General features: G+C 41.4%; 1 protein-coding gene across 1 annotated transcript in view; it reads right to left on the minus strand.

Moving 5' to 3' along the window:
- Nucleotides 1-19,410, minus strand: part of rpp30 (ribonuclease P/MRP subunit p30) — a 35,847-nt gene extending 16,437 nt beyond the window's left edge. Inside the window, exons 1-7 of the mRNA XM_003223793.4 lie at nt 19,256-19,410; nt 15,612-15,667; nt 13,721-13,777; nt 11,414-11,488; nt 9,650-9,721; nt 5,549-5,638; nt 1,428-1,544 (exon numbers count right to left, since the gene is read on the minus strand). Coding sequence (XP_003223841.2) covers nt 1,428-1,544; nt 5,549-5,638; nt 9,650-9,721; nt 11,414-11,488; nt 13,721-13,777; nt 15,612-15,667; nt 19,256-19,337 — 549 coding nt within the window. The 5' untranslated portion in view covers nt 19,338-19,410. The remainder of the gene's footprint in view (nt 1-1,427; nt 1,545-5,548; nt 5,639-9,649; nt 9,722-11,413; nt 11,489-13,720; nt 13,778-15,611; nt 15,668-19,255) is intronic.
- Nucleotides 19,411-20,174: the final 764 nt, after the last annotated feature.

Consider the following 20,174-nt stretch of genomic DNA (forward strand, 5'->3'; position numbering starts at 1 on the left):
TTCTTTGTCTTAACCTATCATGAGTTGCCTTGAAAGGTGGGATGTAAATTACATAAAAAATATAAATAAACTGGGTTGATAAGAATTGCAGCCCAGCAACATCTGGGTGGACAGTTGTTCCCCAGCTGTATAACGGAACAATAGGAGAGATTACACTGCATTCCTTTCCTCTGAAGTCCCTTCTACACAACTGTATAAAATCCACATTGAACTGGATTATATGGCAGTGTGGGCTCAGATAATCCAGTTCAACACAGATATTATGGATTATCTGCTTTGATATTCTGGGTTATATGGCTGTGTGGAAGGGTCCTGAGAGACAACCAGGGCAATCCAAGATGATAGTAAAGGTAAAGCGAATTGTAAGGAGTAGTCAACCCCCTATTAAAACAGCTCCACTGGCTGCCAATAAATTTCCGGTCCCAATTCAAGGTGCTGGTTATCATTTATAAAGCCCTGAATGGTTTGGATCCTGCCTATCTTTGCGATCGCATCTTTTACTATGAACCTGTGTGAACTTTAAGATCTGCTGGGGAGGCCCTTCTCTTGCTCCTGCCGCCATCACAAGCAGTTGCTGGGGACGAAGGAGAGGGCCTTCTCGGTGGTGGTCCCCCAGCTCTGCAACTCCCTCTCCAGATAAATTAGACTAACTCCCACCTTGACCACCTTATGGAAAGAGCTGAAAACTTGGTTATTCCAATGCTCCTTTTATTAATTGGTTCAATAACTGACTTGGTCCTTCCACCTCTAACTTAATACCTGGTCTCTGCACTTTATTACCAGCCCCATCCTTGCAGTAAATTGCACAAGCCCTGCCGCGCCTCCAGCTCTGAATATGGCCATTGTGCTTGGCTACTGGTTATTGATTGTTGTCGAGTGTATGTTTTTATGATGTTTTATGTGTTTAATTCATTGTAACTGCAATGTATTTTATGGTGATTAATTTTGTTTTACTGGGCTGGGTCCCCATGTAAGCCAACCTGAGTCCCTTTAGGGAGATGGTGTGGGATATAAGAATAAAGTTGTTGTTACTTTTATTAGGTAAAGGTTTTCCCCTGACATTCAGTCTAGTTGTGTCTAACTCTGGGGGTTGGTGCTCATCCGTAGACACCTCTAGTAGGCGCATCTATTTAGGAGGAGAAACTGCTTTATAAATCCTAGGTTTAATAATCCAATCTCCTTCAGGATTTATATGGTTTTTAAAAGAAATAAACTGAGAAAGTAGGTCAAAAATACTCCCATCTTCATTAGAAATAGATTATTCATTTCAAGCAGACAGTGTTTGCCAATCAATTTGCTTATCATGATTGTAGCAGACTAAAAGGCTTAAGAAGCGGATGCCATAGCCAAACAAGACAACTGACATTTTTATTTGGGGGTGGGGTGGGGTGGCCTTATAGAGCAAACGCCTCAATTTGTAATCTCACCTTTCCCCGGCAGATTTGCATCAGGCTGAGTGCATTTGAAACGGTGTACCTTCGCATAGTTGAATCTTTGATGGCAGGCACGTAAAGAAGTTCAAAGTAGATGCCTCGATCAATTGCCTTCACATGAAAGGAAAATAATCATAAATTCAAGGCAGTAAGGCAGTCAAGTCACACAGCTATTGTTTATTATTGATGTGTTTTCTTCTCTCACTTCCCCTGTAAAACAGATCCAGCCCAAGGGACTGAGCATCCGTTCTAGGAAAACAGGTACACATACTCACATCAGCCCTGACATTTGTAACATAAAAAGACAGCGTATTCCCATTCATGCTCTTAGATTTCCAAATGGTATGGCATTTTCTGATAGTGTGATACCTCAGGCACCTTTGGCCCCTGACCCGGTGGCCATTGCTGACCAGGACGAAGAAGACTTTGGTTTTCTCCCATGTCACCAAGATTCAACTCCTTTCCAGATGCCTTCTATTGACATTTCAGAGCCAGCGTCAATTAAGGATGCCCTTGAAACAGTGCCGGCTCTCCCAGATTCTCCTAACGGGTTAGTGTTTGATCGCAGGGCTTTTTTGAAAACAGAGAGATCGCAGAGACAAAGCTTGAGGAGAAGCGCCAGATTAGCGGAGCGTGGTGACTATGGCTAAGCTCAGTTCTCTTGGGAAGATTTAGGGGGGTCAGGCACCTGGCCTGGGGGAGCTTATGAACTTCAATAAAAGTATTGTGCTGGAAACTTTCCTTTGCGGTGTCAACGTTACTTCTTACTGAGAAGCATCATCGTCTCTAGCTCCTGAATCCCAAGCGGTCTGACGGTGTGCTTACTCCTGAGTAGACCGGGCGCCGGTCTACCTTCTTGCCCAAGTTTGGACTGCGTTTCAGCTCTAGAACATCTAGCTCATGCCTTGCCTTGAAATCTTGTTTTTGGACATTTACTCCAGAAAACTCATCTGTGCTACCTTGCTCCTTTTCCCCACTTAATACTTAAGTCGAGTTTGAGTGTGTTTCGGTTTCTGGACTTTGGACCTTAATATTAGACATAAGACTTTCACTTAATGGACTAATTTTGATCTTTCCTGAAAGGTCAATTGCTTGTTCAAATTTCTGCTTATTTTCTTTTGGAACTTTATTTATTTATTTATTTATTACATACATTTATACCCCGCCCTTCTCCCCGAGGGGACTCAGAGCGGCTTACATTCTGCCACGAGGGCCAGCAACAAATATATTATAAAACAAAACAATTAAAACATGATAAAAAGTATACAAAAATTAAAACGCTGCAAGGCAGCGATATTGCACCATCCTCAATGATTCAATACTGCTACAATTAGGGTTTGCCGGATATCGCTGGGGAGGGAGTTCCACAGCCGAGGAGCCACCACCGAGAAGGCCCTGTCCCTCGTCCCCACCAGCTGCGCCTGCGAGGCAGGTGGGATCGAGAGCAGGGCCTCCCCGGAAGATCTTAAGGTTCTAACGGGCTCATAGGAGGAGATACGTTCGGATAGATAGGCAGGACCAGAACCGTTTAGGGCTTTGTAGGTCAAAACCAGCACTTTGAATTGGGCTCGGTAGCATATCGGCAGCCAGTGGAGCTGGCTTAGCAGGGGGGTTGTATGCTCCCTGTAAGCCGCTCCCGTTATTAACCTGGCTGCCGCCCGCTGCACCAGCTGGAGCTTCCGGGCCGTTTTCAAAGGCAGCCCCACGTAGAGTGCGTTGCAGTAATCCAGCCGGGATGTGACCAGAGCGTGGACCACCGTGGCCAAGTCAGACCTCCCAAGGAACGGGCGCAGCTGGCGCACGAGGCGGAGTTGTGCGAAGGCTCTCCCGGCCACCGCTGAAACCTGAGGCTCCAGGCTCAGCGATGAGTCCAGGATCACCCCCAGACTGCGAACCTGTGTCTTTAGGGGGAGTGCAACCCCGTCCAACACAGGCTGTAACCCTATTCCCTGTTCAGCCTTGCGACTAACCAGGAGGGCCTCCGTCTTGTCTGGATTCAATTTCAATTTATTGGCCCCCATCCAGTCCGACACAGAGGCCAGACACTGGTTCAGGACCTGGACAGCCTCCTTAGTGACAGGTGGGAAGGAGTGACAGAGCTGGACATCATCTGCGTACAGATGACATCTTACCCCGCAACTCCGGATGATCTCTCCCAGCGGCTTCATGTAGATGTTAAACAACATGGGGGACAATATCGACCCCTGCGGGACCCCACAGGACAATGGCTGTGGAGCCGAGCAGGTGTCCCCCAGTGACACCATCTGGGATCGTCCCTCAAGGAAGGACCGGAGCCACTGCAGAACAGTGCCTCCAATGCCCAACCCGGCGAGTCATCCCAGAAGGATACCGTGGTCAACGATATCGAAGGCCGCTACTTTATTTGCTTCAATAAAGATATTATATTGTATTGGTCTCTGTGTTGGTTTTCAGTGCTCTCCCTGCCCAAGGGTGTAACAGATAGCAATCCCAAACTCCAAATGCATGCAAGGCAAACCTTCTCCCCACAAAAAGCATAGCCCAAATGTGAATTGAGAGACTGGGCAAGCCAGCTTGGAGCCAGTCAATCACAGCCTTTGGCATCTGTGAAGATGGGGGTTTATGGGGGATATATCTTAGAAGCTTCTCAACAAAGAGTTCAGTTATTTATGGAAGTGAGAGACAGAGTGAAGAACAGTTAGGAAGAGAGGAATTAATAAGATATGTATAAGGGTTTTTGGAGCTTAGAATGTGGAAAGTTTAGCAATTTCATGCTCATCCTAATTCTTTTACAGGTTGAGTAGTACTTATCTGACAAGCCTGAGACCAGAAACATTTTCTATTTTGATTTCTTACAGAGTCTGGAATACTGGTATTTGCATATACGCACATAATAAGATATCTCAGAAATAAGACTCAAGTCTAAACACCAAATTTATGTATGTTTCATATACACTGCTAAACCATAGCCTGAAGGTAATTTTATACAATATTGCATGAAGAAAGGTTTGTGCACACCGAACTATCTGAAAGCAAAAATGTCATTATCTCAGCCAACTATATGGACAATTTCAGATTGTGCATATCTGGATAAAGGACACTTAACCTGTATAATAAACCTTACTGTTTTAATTTCTACAACTGTGTCTGATTCTGTATTAGAACCAGAGCTGTATGAAATGGCAGAAATCTGTTTCAATTTCATTTCAAAATTTGGATGACCCCCCCCCCCCCCCATTTTGTTTTGAGAAGATTTGAAAAGATTCAAAGAGAGGTGTTTCATTATTGTTTCAATAAGATTCGGTCCATTAGCATCAATGGGGAAAATTGTGAGACCTGTTTCTCAGTCATTTTTATGGCTATCAGGATGAAACCTGCTGCACTTGCAGGCCACATTTACAACTGTACACCTGCCAGGATTCAGTAAGTTCCAGAAATTTTCAATTTTTTCGATATCTATATCTATATCTATATATATATATATGGATAAAATAGTAGATACTAGTAGTTAGCTACTACCATTATTATTAACCTGCCATCCTACCAGTGGAGACTCAAGGTGGCTAACAATCCCTATCCCAGACTTGAATTCAAGTGTAAAAGACGTAATACAAAAGTTAAAAAACAATTAAGACTAATGTGCAAAAACAGATAAAAATAAAATAAATACACTTAAAATGGTCTTAAAAACTCACAGCCATCCCTCAATCCCACCAACACCTCCCTAGCTATGGGAACTGTTGTGTGCGTGTGTCTGTGTGGGTAATTTCAACAGAGGAATATAGAATGCTATTATCCCCAGCAGCATTATCCATGGGAGTTGTATTCTGGCAAATTTAGAGAGTTCTGGGATCAGAAAGGTTGACACAGGTCCCTTCTACACTGCCATATAATCCAGATTATCAGAGCAGATAATCCCCACATCTGCTTTGAACTGGATTATATGAGTCTACACTGCCATATAATCCAGTTCAAAGCAGACAATCAGGATTTTATATGGCAGTGTAGAAGGGGCCTTGGATTCAACATATTTTTCTAATGTAGCTAAATATAGAACATTAAACCAGAAGAAGACAGAAGAAAAATAACAAATTCAAACACAAATAAACATAGCTTGGCATTCCTGGCTATCTTACCACACTGACAGATGGTCTCTTGATATAGAAGGGAAGCTTTTCTGTTACATTGATACACACAAGGTCCACGTCTAACGTTGTACAAGCCACCTGCATTAAAAAAACCCCAGAATTACCTCTAAAAAAGTGGTAGACCTGCAAAAATATTATTTCATATATAAGTAATAATATCAGATGTTTTCCTGTGAATATTGCATAGATACAATACAAATCCTGTTCAGAGGAGAGCATTCCTTTTTCTTTGTCTCCCCCATCTTGCTTTCCCTCACTTTTTAAATCTATAATCTTGAGAAGGTTCTTCATTTTTCTGAAACTATAGGTCCTCTGAGAATCTTTCCAGCTGTAGAACAGGGCACAAACACTACACACACACACATACACATCTACTGTAAAAAAACAGAGATCTGGTGTATACTAAACTGCATAACTTAGAAACTTCTCTGCTACTATCAATTAATGTGATTTTCTATTACAGTTAGTGGAGAACATTATTTCAGCATAGTGTTGCTATTAGCCAGCAGATTTACATCATGTAACTTCCATGCTGAATACCAACATGGCACAACATAGATGTACCAGTGGAAGGGATAGGCATTAGGGTGGGGCTCGAATCCTGTTTCATTCGTGGTTCTGTACTGCTCGTCCATTTGGATTGCATGGAACGGTACAAACACATGGGAACAAATGAAACAGTGAAATGAATGGCAGGGAGGAACGGTAGCCGTTCCCCTCTGCTGATTTTTGTTGCTTGGTTGTAAGCCCTGGCTCACAGGGCCTTCAGCCAAGCGCCAGGCACTCGATGCTCATAGGCCCTGCCTGCCAGGCCTACGAGCATCTAGCACTCAGTGTCTTGTAGGCCTGGCTCGCAGGGCCTATAGCTGAGCACTGAACACAAGATTGTAGGCCCTGCAAGCCAGGCCTATGAGCCATCAAGCGCTCAATGGGTTATAGGCCCAGCTCGCAGAGCCTGCAGTTGAGCACTGAACGCTTGATGCTCATAGGCCTGGCTCTCAGGGCCTATGAGCACTGAGCATTTGGTGTGTGCCTGTAGGCCCTGCAAGTTGGGCCTAGGTGACATTGAGTGCTCGATGGTTCATAGACCTGGCTTGCAGAGCCTGGCTTTTTGCCACTCAAGGCCTGAATTTTTTGTTTTTTTCAGACCTTGGATGGAAAAGCCCATTTGTACAGGCACCCATTTCCGTCAGCTGCGGATGGAATCAGAAATGGGGCCATACAAATAGAACAAACAGTAATTTTATACAAATGCACAATCCTAATAGGCATTGTGTACATTTACATGTGCCCCTGTGCATTTTAACATACCACAATCTCTCATGGACAAATACATACATTGGTATCAGTTGGATATGAACACTGCACATAGTTCCTCTCTGCAAAGCACTCCACAACCTATATTTGTGTATGTCACCTACAGGATGCCAATATACATGTGTATATATGGGGAAGTCTATGTGTGTCAAAGCAGAAGTCTCAATCAGCCTAGCATCTAAAGTCTGATAGTCTCAAACCAGACAAACTGGAGAGAGATGAAATACTTGATCAAAGGATCATAGTCTCCAGCTACTAGGTAAAAGATGTCCAAAGGTGCTTGATGTTGGGAGAGCTAGAAATAGTATACTCCTATGAACAAGTGTGATGTAATGGTTTGAGCGTTGGACTACAATTCTGTAGACCAGGGTTCAATTTCCTGCTCAGCCACAGAAACTCAATTGGATGACCTTCACCAAGTCACAAACCCAGCCATAGAAAATTCTTCAGAATGGCAGTAAGTCAGAAATGTCTTGAAGGCATCCAACAATAATGATGCCATTGTTCCTCCAAACCCACGAATTAAAAACAAGAAATCTGAGTAGGAATGCTAACAACCAGTTGGATTATACATAGGAGGAGGAACAAGACAGAGCCATACAGTCATTGCTAGTTGCAGACAGACTCAGTGTACCAAAAATGATTACCTTATTTCATCACATAATAGTTACACTTTTTAATCACTCTTCTTTGTTGGAAAAAGGGGGGTTTGACTATCACGCGATGAAATAAACAGTCTGAGAGGAGGAAGAGGAAAAATGGAGAGCTCTGTGTTTGTTTAAACTGTCTTTGAGTGGGGAATGAAGCAAGGAGAGCTGGGTCCCCTTCCAAAGAGCTGAATAAAACCCCACATTATCTGCTTTGAACTGGAATGTATGGCAATGTGGACTCAGATAACCCAGTTCAAAGCAGATATTGTGGGATTTTTTGCCTTGACTTTTTGGGAAATATGGCTGTGTGGAAGGGCCCTGTTTAAACTGTCTTTGAGGAAAGCTCTAGTTTGTTTTTGTTTTGTTTAAACTACCTGTGACAATTACATGAGGAAAGGGGAAAAACCCATATGAGACCCAGAAAAAAGGGGGTTGAATATACAGTCATGACTATTATGGGTTGCTATAAGTTTTCCGGGCTCTATGGCCATGTTTCAGAAGCATTATCTCCTGACGTTTCGCCTATATCTATGGCAGGCATCCTCAGAGGTTGTGAGGTCTCAGAGATTGTGAGGACCTCACAACCTGCCATAGATGTCAGCAAAAAAGCAACCCAGTGATTCCGGCCATGAAAGCCTTCAACATCTTATCTACTTCTCCCCAATTCAACATGTTTTGACAGCTCATCATGTTCCACAGGGATGGGAAATGAAATTACTGAAATACAAGCATAGTCAATGATGAGGAACGCCATAGGACAATGTGGGTCTCATCCCATTCGAGAGCCAGACTTCTGCCACATTGCTTTTTATATAATCAAAAGGAAATCTGAAGAGAGGCAACCTCAACCAATGGATAAAAACCTCAGCACAATGGATGCTGGTCTTCTTACAAGAACAGTGAGAACTGTTCAGCTTTTCAAAGCCCCGGTCCAGGCACCCAATAGCCCAAATTTAGAAAAAAAGCTTCAGAATGGCTAATCATATTTCAGGGAAGCTCCAGGGGGCACAATTCTCAATGTGAAGACTATTTTGGGTCCCTTGCACCGTTTAGAAGCCTTCCTAGTCAATCCTGACTTGGGTACAAATTATGGAGTTCTGGGGCTTGTGACAATGGAATGGATAGAACGTAAGCCTTGCATAGCTGCCCAATCTTGAAATTACATTCACCAGAGTGTAATAATAATAAATACAAATTTTGCATGACAAAAATTATCGTGCCCTTCTAAATTTTCAAAAGAGCAGGCACTTAAAGAGGAAAACAGAACCTTTTCAATGAAAATGAATGGGAAGTTAAGCCCAAGTTTACATCTGTTTTCCATAATCACGACAACAATGCCATCTGGTGGATATAGAAGTTTTAGGCTGCTTCTACATTACTATATAAAATCCAGATTATTTGCTTTGAACTGAATTATATGGCAGTGTGGACTCATATAATCCAGTTCCAAGAAGATAATGTGGATTATCTTCTTTGATAATCTGAACTATATGGCAGTGTAGAAGGGGCCTTAGTCTAATCCAAGGCCTGAAGTCAAAGCGCTCTATAGTTACTATGCCAAGGTAAGAATTTAGGCTGAATCTACAATGTCATATATCAAGATTATCAAAGCAGATCATCCACATTATCTGCTTTGTACTGGTTTATGAGTCTACAATGCCATATAATCCAGTTCAAAACAGATAATCTAGATTTTATATGGTAGCGTAGAAGGGGCCTTAGCCTGCTAGAATTCATATTTCTGTAATGAAAGAAATTTTGGATGAACTGAAACTAAGAAATGTGTCTCTCTAAAGCCCCTTGTACACTGCCATATAAAATCCAGATTTTTTTTTGCTTTGAACGGGATTATATGGCAGTGTAGAAGGGGCCTAACACCAGGGTTGTGCTGGTTTAACTTTTAGAAATCGGAGTTTGATGCCCTGGATATTTTACCATCTCAGGTCCCTTCTACACTGCCATATACAATCCAGATTATCCACTTTGAACTGGTTTATATGGCAGTGTAGACTCAGATAATCCAGTTTGATAATCTATATATGACAGGGTAGAAGGGGCCTTAGATAAAGCCAAGAATGATTTCCTTCTATGCTATAGCAAAGTTCAGATGTTTCTTACTTACATGGAAGAGTTTTCCATTCTTAGGAAATACAGCAAAGATGTCATAAAACTTTATGTTTGTAGATGATGATCTCTAGGTGAAGGAATGAACAAAAGTCAATTCAGGAAACACTTACCAGATTATCCCAATTAAAATAAATGAATATTTCTGCTTGTTGCAAAACTCAATATGTCATGCCCATGAATGGTTATCACAGTCTTAGAGATAATATTTTCAACCCATTCCATCCAGCACTAAAGCTGTGGAAAAATGCAATATTCTAGATAATTCTAAGTGAAAAACAGACAATTAAATCCTCATTTTAATTGTGAAATTCGTCAAAATACACACAAAGCAATCTTAACATCTAGAACTTGGAAAAGTTAGTTTGGGAGATGCAACTCGTAGAATAACCCTACTGTACTCTAAAAGCTGTAGCTGTAGTTCTAACAAGCAACTTTTTCAGGGTTCCTTAGTATCCACAACATTAAACATACAATGATTAGTAGTAAAAAGTAGTTTTTTTAACTGAGGATTTAAAATGGGATACTACATCCAAGAAAAATCTATGGAGTCCATGTCCTGCAAAAAGACCTAAGCATGTGTTACTTCCTTTACACAAAATTAGATTGAATCATGGGTTGCTGTGAGTTTTCTGGGCTGTATGACCATGTTCCAGAAGCATTGTCTCCTGACGTTTCACCTACATCTATGGCAGGCATCCTCAGAGGTTGTGAGGTCTGTTGGAAACTAGGCAAGTGGCGTTTATATATCTGTTGTATTTGTCCACATGCTTGTGAATTTCATGGTTTTTCCGTGTAGTCTGACATGGTGGTTGTTAGAGTGGTCCAGCATTTCTGTGTTCTCAAATAATATACTGTGTCCAGGTTGGTACATCAAGTGCTCTGCTATAGTTGACTTCTCTGGTTGAGTTAGTCTGCAGTGCCTTTCATGTTCCTTGATTCGTGTCTGGGTAATGCTGTGTTTGGTGGTCTCTATGTAGACTTATCCACAGCTGCATGGTATATGGTAGACTCCTGCAGAGCTGAGAGGATCCCTCTTGTCCTTTGCATTTGTTGGATTTTCTTGGTGGGTCTGTAGTTTATAGGTTCACTCATGAATGGCTAGTTATAGTTGCATTAAGGAGTTTAAAATAGAATAGGGTCAAACTGGAAACAGTCATTGGTCTGGAACATGTAAATGCCACTAAGTGGTTAGGTATTAAAAGTTTTTATTATTACCCCTAGACTGCTTCTATGTCATTTTATCCACAGATGACTGACTGGTGTTTTAGCCTTTGTTTGTTAGTTTGTTTTATAGTAGACTAGAACATTGGGAAGAATGGCAGGTTATCCTGATGAGTGCTATCCACTACTATCTGGAAGTTTTTGAGTATGTTCAGGTTTGGCTTTAGCATTAGGAAGAATGATGAAGTTGCCGCAGGTCATCAGCTATGATCTCATGAAAAAAGTTACTACTTAATTATTGTATTTTTATCCCACAGTTATTTTTTGCCTCCAAATACTTGGTTGGACTTGAGCATTACTCAACCTGACATAATGAACAGGAAGCAAGAAACGTTCTTAGGTATTTTTATCTATGAACAATTTTAATTAGATTTTTAAAAATAATTAATTTGGGAGTCCTTCCTAATATCTGGTGAAAGAGTTTTCTCCACATTAGTAATGTTTTCAGATTTAAAAAAAATCCATAACCATGAAGCTTACCAGTTTCTAAACAACAGGTGACCGAGACAATAATGATGATTTAAAGCACTGAACTTACCAAAATGTTGCAGTGTGACGGATCAGAAACAACAAGCGTCAGCCTTGATAAAATCTTAATTGGCTTGGATTTCCCCTGAAAAGAAAGTGTGAAAAAAAGGAGTGAAGCTGAAACCTAGGTAACAGGCCTCCTACTCATAATTAGTATAAAAACCAAGAGCGGATACTGTGTTCACAATTGGTGCCCACACTAATCCCTCTTGTCGCCACAGAAGCAAAATGTATCTTTGGCCTTTCTTTAATTCATAAGCGGCACTGGCAATCGAGGTCTATTTTCAGCCAGACAAAAGGTTTAGAACCATACCGTTCACAGTCAAGTAATAGCCTTATGCAACAGTCCCCACCAATTCAAGGGCTTTTTTCCTGGTTTAGAAAGTCAATTAGTTCTCACAGCAATTGTGAAGCCCTGTATTTATTCCCTACAGGCAGGCCCCATTTCAGGATGCTACTCCGACCCCTAAATTGTGAATTAACAGGCAGAAAGGGGTCAGCTGAATAATTCTGCTTACCCTTACTTTTGTTCTAATTGCTCATAATGATATTGAGATTGGATTAAAATTCTGGGGTAGTTGGGGGATTCTGGGAATTATAGACAAAATGATAGTCAAACTGGCAGGGAAGTAAATTTTACCTACAAAAGTTACAATCCCAAAGTTACTTTTCTAACCTCTGACCTCCCTTTTCTACAAACTTCAAAATCTGACCTATCTTGACCCAGTGAATAATAACTGTTTAATGCGGGGGTTTATGGTACATTAAATACTAAAGATATACAACGTCAGTTCACAGTTCACTGGCACAGGGTTACTTAACCTCAGACCTACCTAAATACCAAAGACTTCGAAAGTATTGTGTCCTGTGAACAGGACAACCACATCGTCCTGAACACATGTATCTATGGCTGGATCTAATAATTTAATAATGATAAATTTTATTTATATCCTGCCCCCTCTCCAAAAGGACTTGAGACAGCTTACTGGATCTACACTGCCATATAATTCAGTTCAAAGATGGATAATCTGGATTATATGGCAGTGTAGAAGGGGCCTAAAATTTGCTTGGAGAGAAGTTTGCATGAAATCCTGGATATCTACTGCCAGTCAATATTGAGCTAGGGAACTATATCACATTGCATTCAAAGCAGATGTGACCATGGGGAGAGGATGCTTTGGCCCTTTAGATGCTTTGGCCTCCTACCATCATGGTTGGAGAGCCATGCTGGTTTGGGCTGAAGGTACCTGTAGCTCCAAGCATGTGGAGGACTAAAAGTTCCCCGTTGCTGATGTATATGGTATGACTCTCATATCCACGGGGAATACTTCCTGAACTTTGTGTGGATAAGCAGAATTATGGATGATGGAGAACTCTATTGAAATGAAAAACCTTTAGTCCAGGAATACCATAGGGTCATGGAGGACCTAGAAAATGCCTACTGAATATAATTTTTGTTTGACATGGATATATGAAACCACAGATATTGAACCTGTGGATCATATTGTATTTCTTACTATGGGATTAAGGGGTTCTCTAAAAATCTTTGCAAAAAACTATCCGCATCCCTAACCCCATGTACAAAACTTGATTATCACAGACATGCCCCACAGGAGGCAGCAATGAAGGGACAGCAGCCAAAGATGGAGCTGACTGTAGGGATGTGAAGGGCAGGCATTAAAATGCAATCTATGTTTAAAACCAAATGGTCCAACACACGATTAAAAAGTTAGTAATACTGTTTATCAGGGAGCACAATGGACTAAGATCAATGCTGTCACCAAGACTAGCTTTAGGTTGTTGAAGTTTGATTGTCGTTTTAAAAAGTGCTCATCCTACTGCAGTCTATACCGGCTTCACATTTGGAAATTAAAAGTACAACAGAATTTATTTATAAGTACAATAGAGTCTCACTTATCCAAGACTCGCTTATCCAAGTTTCTGGATTATCCAAGCCATTTTTGTAGTCAATTATTTCAATATATCATGATATTTTGGTGCTAAATTCGTAAATACAGTAATTACAACATAACATTACTGCGCATTGAACTGCTTTTTCTGTCAAATTTGTTGTAAAACATGATGTGTTGGTGCTTAATTTGTAAAATCATAACCTAATTTTATGTTTAATAGGCTTTTCCTTAATCCCTCCTTATTATCCAAGATATTCGCTTATCCAAGCTTCTGCTGGCCCGTTTAGCTTGGATAAGTGAGACTCTACTGTAAGTGAATGTAGGATCACAGGCGCAACATAGTTCACAGACTATACAAATATTTTAGATTACGAAATGAGTTACAAAATGCACTTAAGACAAACCTGCACAAGAGGCAAAGTTGGAAACAATTCACCAGGAGATATTGGCTTGACAATTTCCTAAAAACAAGAAAACCCAATTAAGGACATTTAACATTTAAAAAGTAAGCTTATTTTTTCTCAAATAAATAATCAGATTTTATTGTTCTTCCTTTATTCTCTTTCTTGTTCCCAAAAGCATTGGGCCACTGAGAAGCCTAAACTGTATGTAAAAATATATGAGCACAGTCTTCCACATACAGTGTTCCCTTGCTACTTTGCAGTTCACTTTTCGCGCCCTCGCTGTTTTGCGGGGTTTTAATACCCCAGCATCTGATCCCAGATTATCTGGCAGTATAGACTCATAGAACCCAGTTTAAAGCAGATAATCTGGGATAAGATTCTAGGAGATAGGCAGTGTAGATCCATTCTAAATCCTTCAATGGGGCCGCTGTGCTGCAGAAAATTCTGCCAATCGAAAGGTTGGCATTTCGAACCTGGGTCAGGGTGAGCACTCGCCGTCAGCCCCAGCACACCTGCCCACCTAGCTAATCGAAAGGAGAACTGCAAGTAGATAAATAGGTACTGCTTTTAGTGGGGAGTTAATAAAATGACGCCCTTAAGGACATTGATTGGTAGGACATCTAACGACGACAAAAGCTTCTTGGCATGGAAGATGGTGCGATAGCACCTCCCACCCCCACTCCCCTGTGGTTTGGGGAGAATTCACCATGATTTATAGGAATTGTAGGTATTGGGAAGTATAGTTCACCTGCAATCTAAGAGCACTCTGAACTCCACCAACAATGGACCTGGAACTAACTTGGCACAAAGAATCCCCAGGACCAACAAAAATACTGGATATCTTTGGAGGGATTTATAGGAGTTGTAGTTCGCCTACATCCAGAGCACACTATGAACCCAAATGATGGATCTGGACCAAATTTGGCATGCATACTCGATATGCCCAAGTTTGAATACTGGTGGGTTTTGAGGGCAATTGCCCTGGACATTTTGGAGTTGTAGGTACTGGGATTTATAGTTCATCTGCAATCAATGAGCACTCTGAACTCCACCAAAGATGGACCTGGAACTAACTTGGCACACAAAAATGACCAGCAAAAATACTGGAGGTCTTTGGGAAATTGTAGTTCACCTACATCCAGAGAGCACTGTGAACCCAAACATCGATGGATCTGGACCAAACTTGGCATACATACCTAATATGCCAAAATTTGATTACTGGAGGGGTTTGGTGGTAACTGACCTTCCTTTCTGGGAGTTGTAGTTCACCCACAACCAGAGAAACTGTGACCTCCACCAATGATGAATCTGGACCAAACTTGGCACACAGAACCCCCATGACTAACTCAACCTACTGAAAGGGTTTGAGGGCACTGACTCATCATAGTGGGAGTTGTAGTTTATCCTGCAGAGAAAGAGCTCACTGAACCCCACCGATGATGCATCCAGAACAAACTTGCCCAACATATCAAACTTTTAAGTACTGGTACTGATGGAGTTTCTCAGGGTTAATCTGGTATTATGTGAGTTATAATTCACCCACACCCTTATGCATCTTGTACGATTAAACTTTGACTTTTTCAAATAACCCGGGCATCGCCGGGTCCCCAAGCTAGTTAAAAATAAAGTGCTGTGAGCCAGTTCCATATTCTCCCAGTCAAAATAATCTTTGCCACTGGTCTTGTATAGCCATAACTAGTTGTAGGACAGGAGTCAGCGCATTGTAGTGTTACAGAAGTTAACTTCTATTGCCTACAGAAGAAGATGATACACTACAGACGTATGAAAAGTTCATGCAGATTATAAGGATGGAAAAGATAACCCAATATGGCTGCAAGGCATCCGGTTGTAACCATACAACCTTATAGAGGTGTATCAATGGAAATCTTACCTTTTTCTTTTCTTCATAATCAACAACATAATTGATTGCTACAGTTGAGTAGCCAACTATAAATAAAACAACATAAAATTCAATGATTAGCACAATTTTTAAAAACATGGCTAGATATTATTACCATCACAAACCATGGTTCCCAAAATCTACAATTAATGTGACCAGGTTACCTGAGGCCCCTTCTACACTGCCATATAATCCAGATTATCAAATCAGATAATCCAGATTATCTGTTTAGAACTGGATGAGTCTACACTGACTGCCATATAATCCAGTTCAAAAGAGATAATATGGATTTTATATGACAGTGTAGATGGGGCCTAAGGCCTCTTCAATACTGCCATATAATCTAGATTATCTGATCAGATAACCTAGATTTTATATGGTAATGTAGAAGGGAACTGAGGATTTCTGGGAGTTGTAGTACGAAAAGTAACATTTCTGAATTCTGTATCATCCTAGTCCTGAACCTTGCAATGATAAATTCCTTCTGCGATCTTTCATCATGACAGTAACACAATTGTAAGCCAAAGCAGATTCAGTCTGTTGTAGGAGTTTTGTCAGGAGTGATCCTTATATTGATGTATAGTAGACATAATTTGTTTGCCATGCAATGAACAGCATGCAATTTCTAGACACAATATACAGGGGAAAAACAGCTAGCTAGTAACAACTTAATTTGAGATACTGGATGAGACAGAACACAGTTTTAAGTTCAATTACTTCCCCTGGAAACAGAAATTCTGATGTGCTCAAGATAAACGAGTTCACACTTTGGATGTCAGGATTTGTCTGTAACTAAGGAAGAGAAGCCTGAAAAAAATCTCCTTCAAATAAGAAAATAAACACTTGTTTCTTACTAAAATACTGCAGATTACCTAGTCAAAGAAATCAGTGCAGTGGAGTCGGTTCAAGGGGTTGGGAAATATTAGTTTCTTAATATATTTGAGAACACAACACAGAAATAAAAAAGCTATGGACTGCTAACATTTCTGTCTTTCACTACTTCTTATGCAATTTTGCTATCACAAATTTATTTCTCAGGCCCCCTCTACACTGCCATACAATCCAAATGATCAAATCAGATAATCCACATTATCTTCTTTGAACTGGATTATATGAGTCCACACTGCCATATAATCAGGTTCAAAGCAGATAATCTGGATTTTATAAGGCAGTGTAGAAGGGGCCTAATTTAAATTATAAATTTAAATTGCCATTGCCGTTTGATTCCAGGACCCCATGTATAACAAAATTTGTGGAAGCTCAAGTCTCGTTGTATATAGCAGCATAGTAAAAGGGTCAAATCAAGACTAACTTTTTGGAATTATTTCTTTAAAAATATTTTCAAGCCAAAGATGTTGGGATTTGCAGGCCCTTTCTACACTGCCATATAATCCAGATTATCAAAATAGATAATCAACGTTATCTGCTTTGAACTGGATTACATCAGTCTACACTGCCATATAATTCAGTTCAAAGCAGATAATCTGGATTTTATTTGGCAGCACAGAAGGGACCATAGAGGCAGAATCTATGGCTACAGAAAGCCAACTGTAATTAGTCAATATTATTGTCATTTCAAAGTAATTAGACAACATCATATCCAATCCTCAGAGGTCTTCAGCCAACAAGAATTTTCTTTTCACAGGAATTCATTTTTAAAAAATCAGCATAAAAATAGCAATCCATTGAGTATATGAACAGTGCTACTTGCATACCAAGCAAATGCAAAGGAATGAAATTTGGAGCAAACCGATTCAGTTCTGTGTATGTTAGCAACACAAGTAATCACTCATATTGCAATTTATGATCATTCAAAGTATTTTATGCCCATGACTTATAGTTAGTGTAGATTCATATAATTTCTTGAAATGCGTCTACACTGACTGTATCATGCCGTTTCAAATTGCATGATATGGCAGTGTAGATGGGGAGAGGTGGAAAGAGAAATCAGATAATGTGGATTTTCTGCTTTGATAACCTGGAGCCCTTCCACACAGCTGAATAAAATCCCACATTTTCTGCTCTGAACTGTAATATATGGCAGTGTGCACTCAGATAACCCAATTCAAAGCAGATATTGTGGGATTTTCTGCCTTGATATCCTGGACTATCTGGCTGTGTGGAAGGAGCCTGGATCTACACTGCCATATAAGCCAGTTCAAAGTATATAATCTGGATTCAGAAACTGGGGCCGCTTCTACACTGCCATATAATCCAGATTTTTGTGTGTGTCAGGAGTGACGTGAGAAACTGCAAGTTGCTTCTGGTATAAGAGAGTTGGCTGTCTGCAAGGATGTTGCCCAGGAGACATCCAGATGTTTTACCATCCTGTGAGGGGCTTCTGTCATATGCCCGCATGGGAAGCTACAGCTGACAGACTGGAGACTCCTCGAATTCGAACCCTTGACCTTTCAGTCAGCAGTCCTGCTGGTACAAGGGTTTAACCCATACTCCACCAGGGACTCCTATAATCCAGACTATCAAACCAGATAACCTACATCACTGAGCTGCAGAGAGAGGCGGTTAAGGAATAACATTATTAGTATCTGCTTTGAACTGGATTATATGAGTCTACACTGCCATATAATCCAGTTCAAGGCAGATCATCTGGATTTTATATGGCAGCAAAGGCCCTATACACAGCTGTATAAAATCGCACATTATCTGCTTCAAACTGGGTTATATGCCAGTGTGGACTCAGATAACCCAGTTCAAAGCAGTTATTGTGGGATTTCCTGCCATGACATTCTGGGTTATACGGCTGTGTGGTAGGGGCCAGAGAATCACCAGACTAGATGGATGGTAATATGACTTTGGGCCCTTCCACATAGCCCTATATCCCAAAATACCAAGGCAGAAAATCCCACAATATCTGCTTTGAAGTGGGTTATTTGCGTCCACACTCAGATAATATGGGATTTTCTGCCTTGATATCCTGGGAAATAGAGATGTGGAAGGACCCACAGGGCCCTTCCACACAGCCATTATCAAGGCAGAAAATCCCACAACATCTGCTTTGAACTGGGATATATGGCAGTGTGGGCTCAGATAACATAGTTTAAAGCAATTGTGGGATTTTCTGCCTTGATATTCTGGGTTATATGGCTGTGTGGAGGGGCCCTGAGTTATCTGAGTGCTCACTGCCATATATTCCAATTCAAAACAGAAAATGTGGGATTTTCTTGAGCCATGTGGAAGGGGCCTCAGTAAAGGACTACACCTACACTGTAGAATTAATTGAGTGCAACACCACTTTTATTGCCCTGGCTCAATACTATGGGATCATGGGAGTTGTAGTTCTGGTGAGGCAGCAGCACTGTCTGGTAGAGAAGGCGGAAGACTTTATCAAACTACAACTCCCACGATCCCAGTGCTGATCTAGGGCAGTGGAAGTGCAGTTGTATTGTAGCCATTCTACAGTACATACACCTCAAGTCAAACTGCATTAGGAGGTGTTTCTTATGGAGCCAGGGGACAGTTTAGTTAAGGCAGAGGAGGCTCCAAAGAGAGCAAAAGGAGGGGAGAAACAGTGCCTGCCAGCCCCTCCTCGCAGCCTGGATCTGGATCCCAGCGGGAAACACGTGTCCACGCATTCACACGTGCTTCCTGGTCCCCTGCCCCCGACACACACTCACGGTGCGCCGCGGCTTCCACCAACTTCTGCAGTGCCTCCTTTTCCGGCAAGTGGGGGATGTTCAGATCCACAAAGCCAGCCATGTTGCACCCACCCACGTGGGGCAGAACAAGCAAGGCAGCCGCTTCCACGCCCCGGCCACATCGCGCCCAGTTGCATGCTGGGGATTGTAGTCTTCTTGCCCACAGCGCTTTCCCCAGCAGTAGACGCTCAAGCTAAGCAGCATCCATGAGTACTGTATTAGTAGATGCCAAATGAATGTAGCTTCTGCTTGAGAGCAAGTAAAAATAGGCATAACTAATAATATACAATACCATATTATAACATTCCATAAACTCTGGGCCCTTCTAGACAGGATCTGATCCCAGGTGTTCTGCTTTAAACTGGATTATATGAGCCCGCACTGTCAGATAATCTGGGATAAACAGAAAACCCGGGACCATATCCTGGGATAGAGGGCCTGTCTGGAAGGGCCCTTCCTTGAGGACAGTTTACAGCAGGGCTGAGAATAATAAAAAGTTTTGCAATGTAGTTTAACTGCAGTTCTCAGCAGCTCTGGCCAATAGAGCCAACCATAAGGAATGCTGTCATTGCAGTTCAACAATATCTCAAGGGCCACATGATTTTGCTTTAGAGCCGCAGTTCCCAAACTCACAACCTCTGAGAATGTCTGCCATGGAAGCAGGTGAAACATCAGGAGAGAATGCTTCTGGAACATGGCCATACAGCCCAGAAAACTCCAGCAACCCAATTCCCAAACTATGTTCCCTGGAACCCTAGGGTTCTGCAAAAGCATTGTAGGGGCTCTGCGATAGTTATTTTTAAAACAGTTTAAAAAGTCCATTCCAGAGTATAAAGATTTTATTGAAATTCAATGTACCTCTGTTTTAAAAATGAAGTAATCAACATTACACTGATTC

Source organism: Anolis carolinensis, chromosome 3 (assembly GCF_035594765.1).
Source record: "Anolis carolinensis isolate JA03-04 chromosome 3, rAnoCar3.1.pri, whole genome shotgun sequence".
NCBI classification, from domain to species: Eukaryota; Metazoa; Chordata; class Lepidosauria; order Squamata; family Dactyloidae; genus Anolis; species Anolis carolinensis.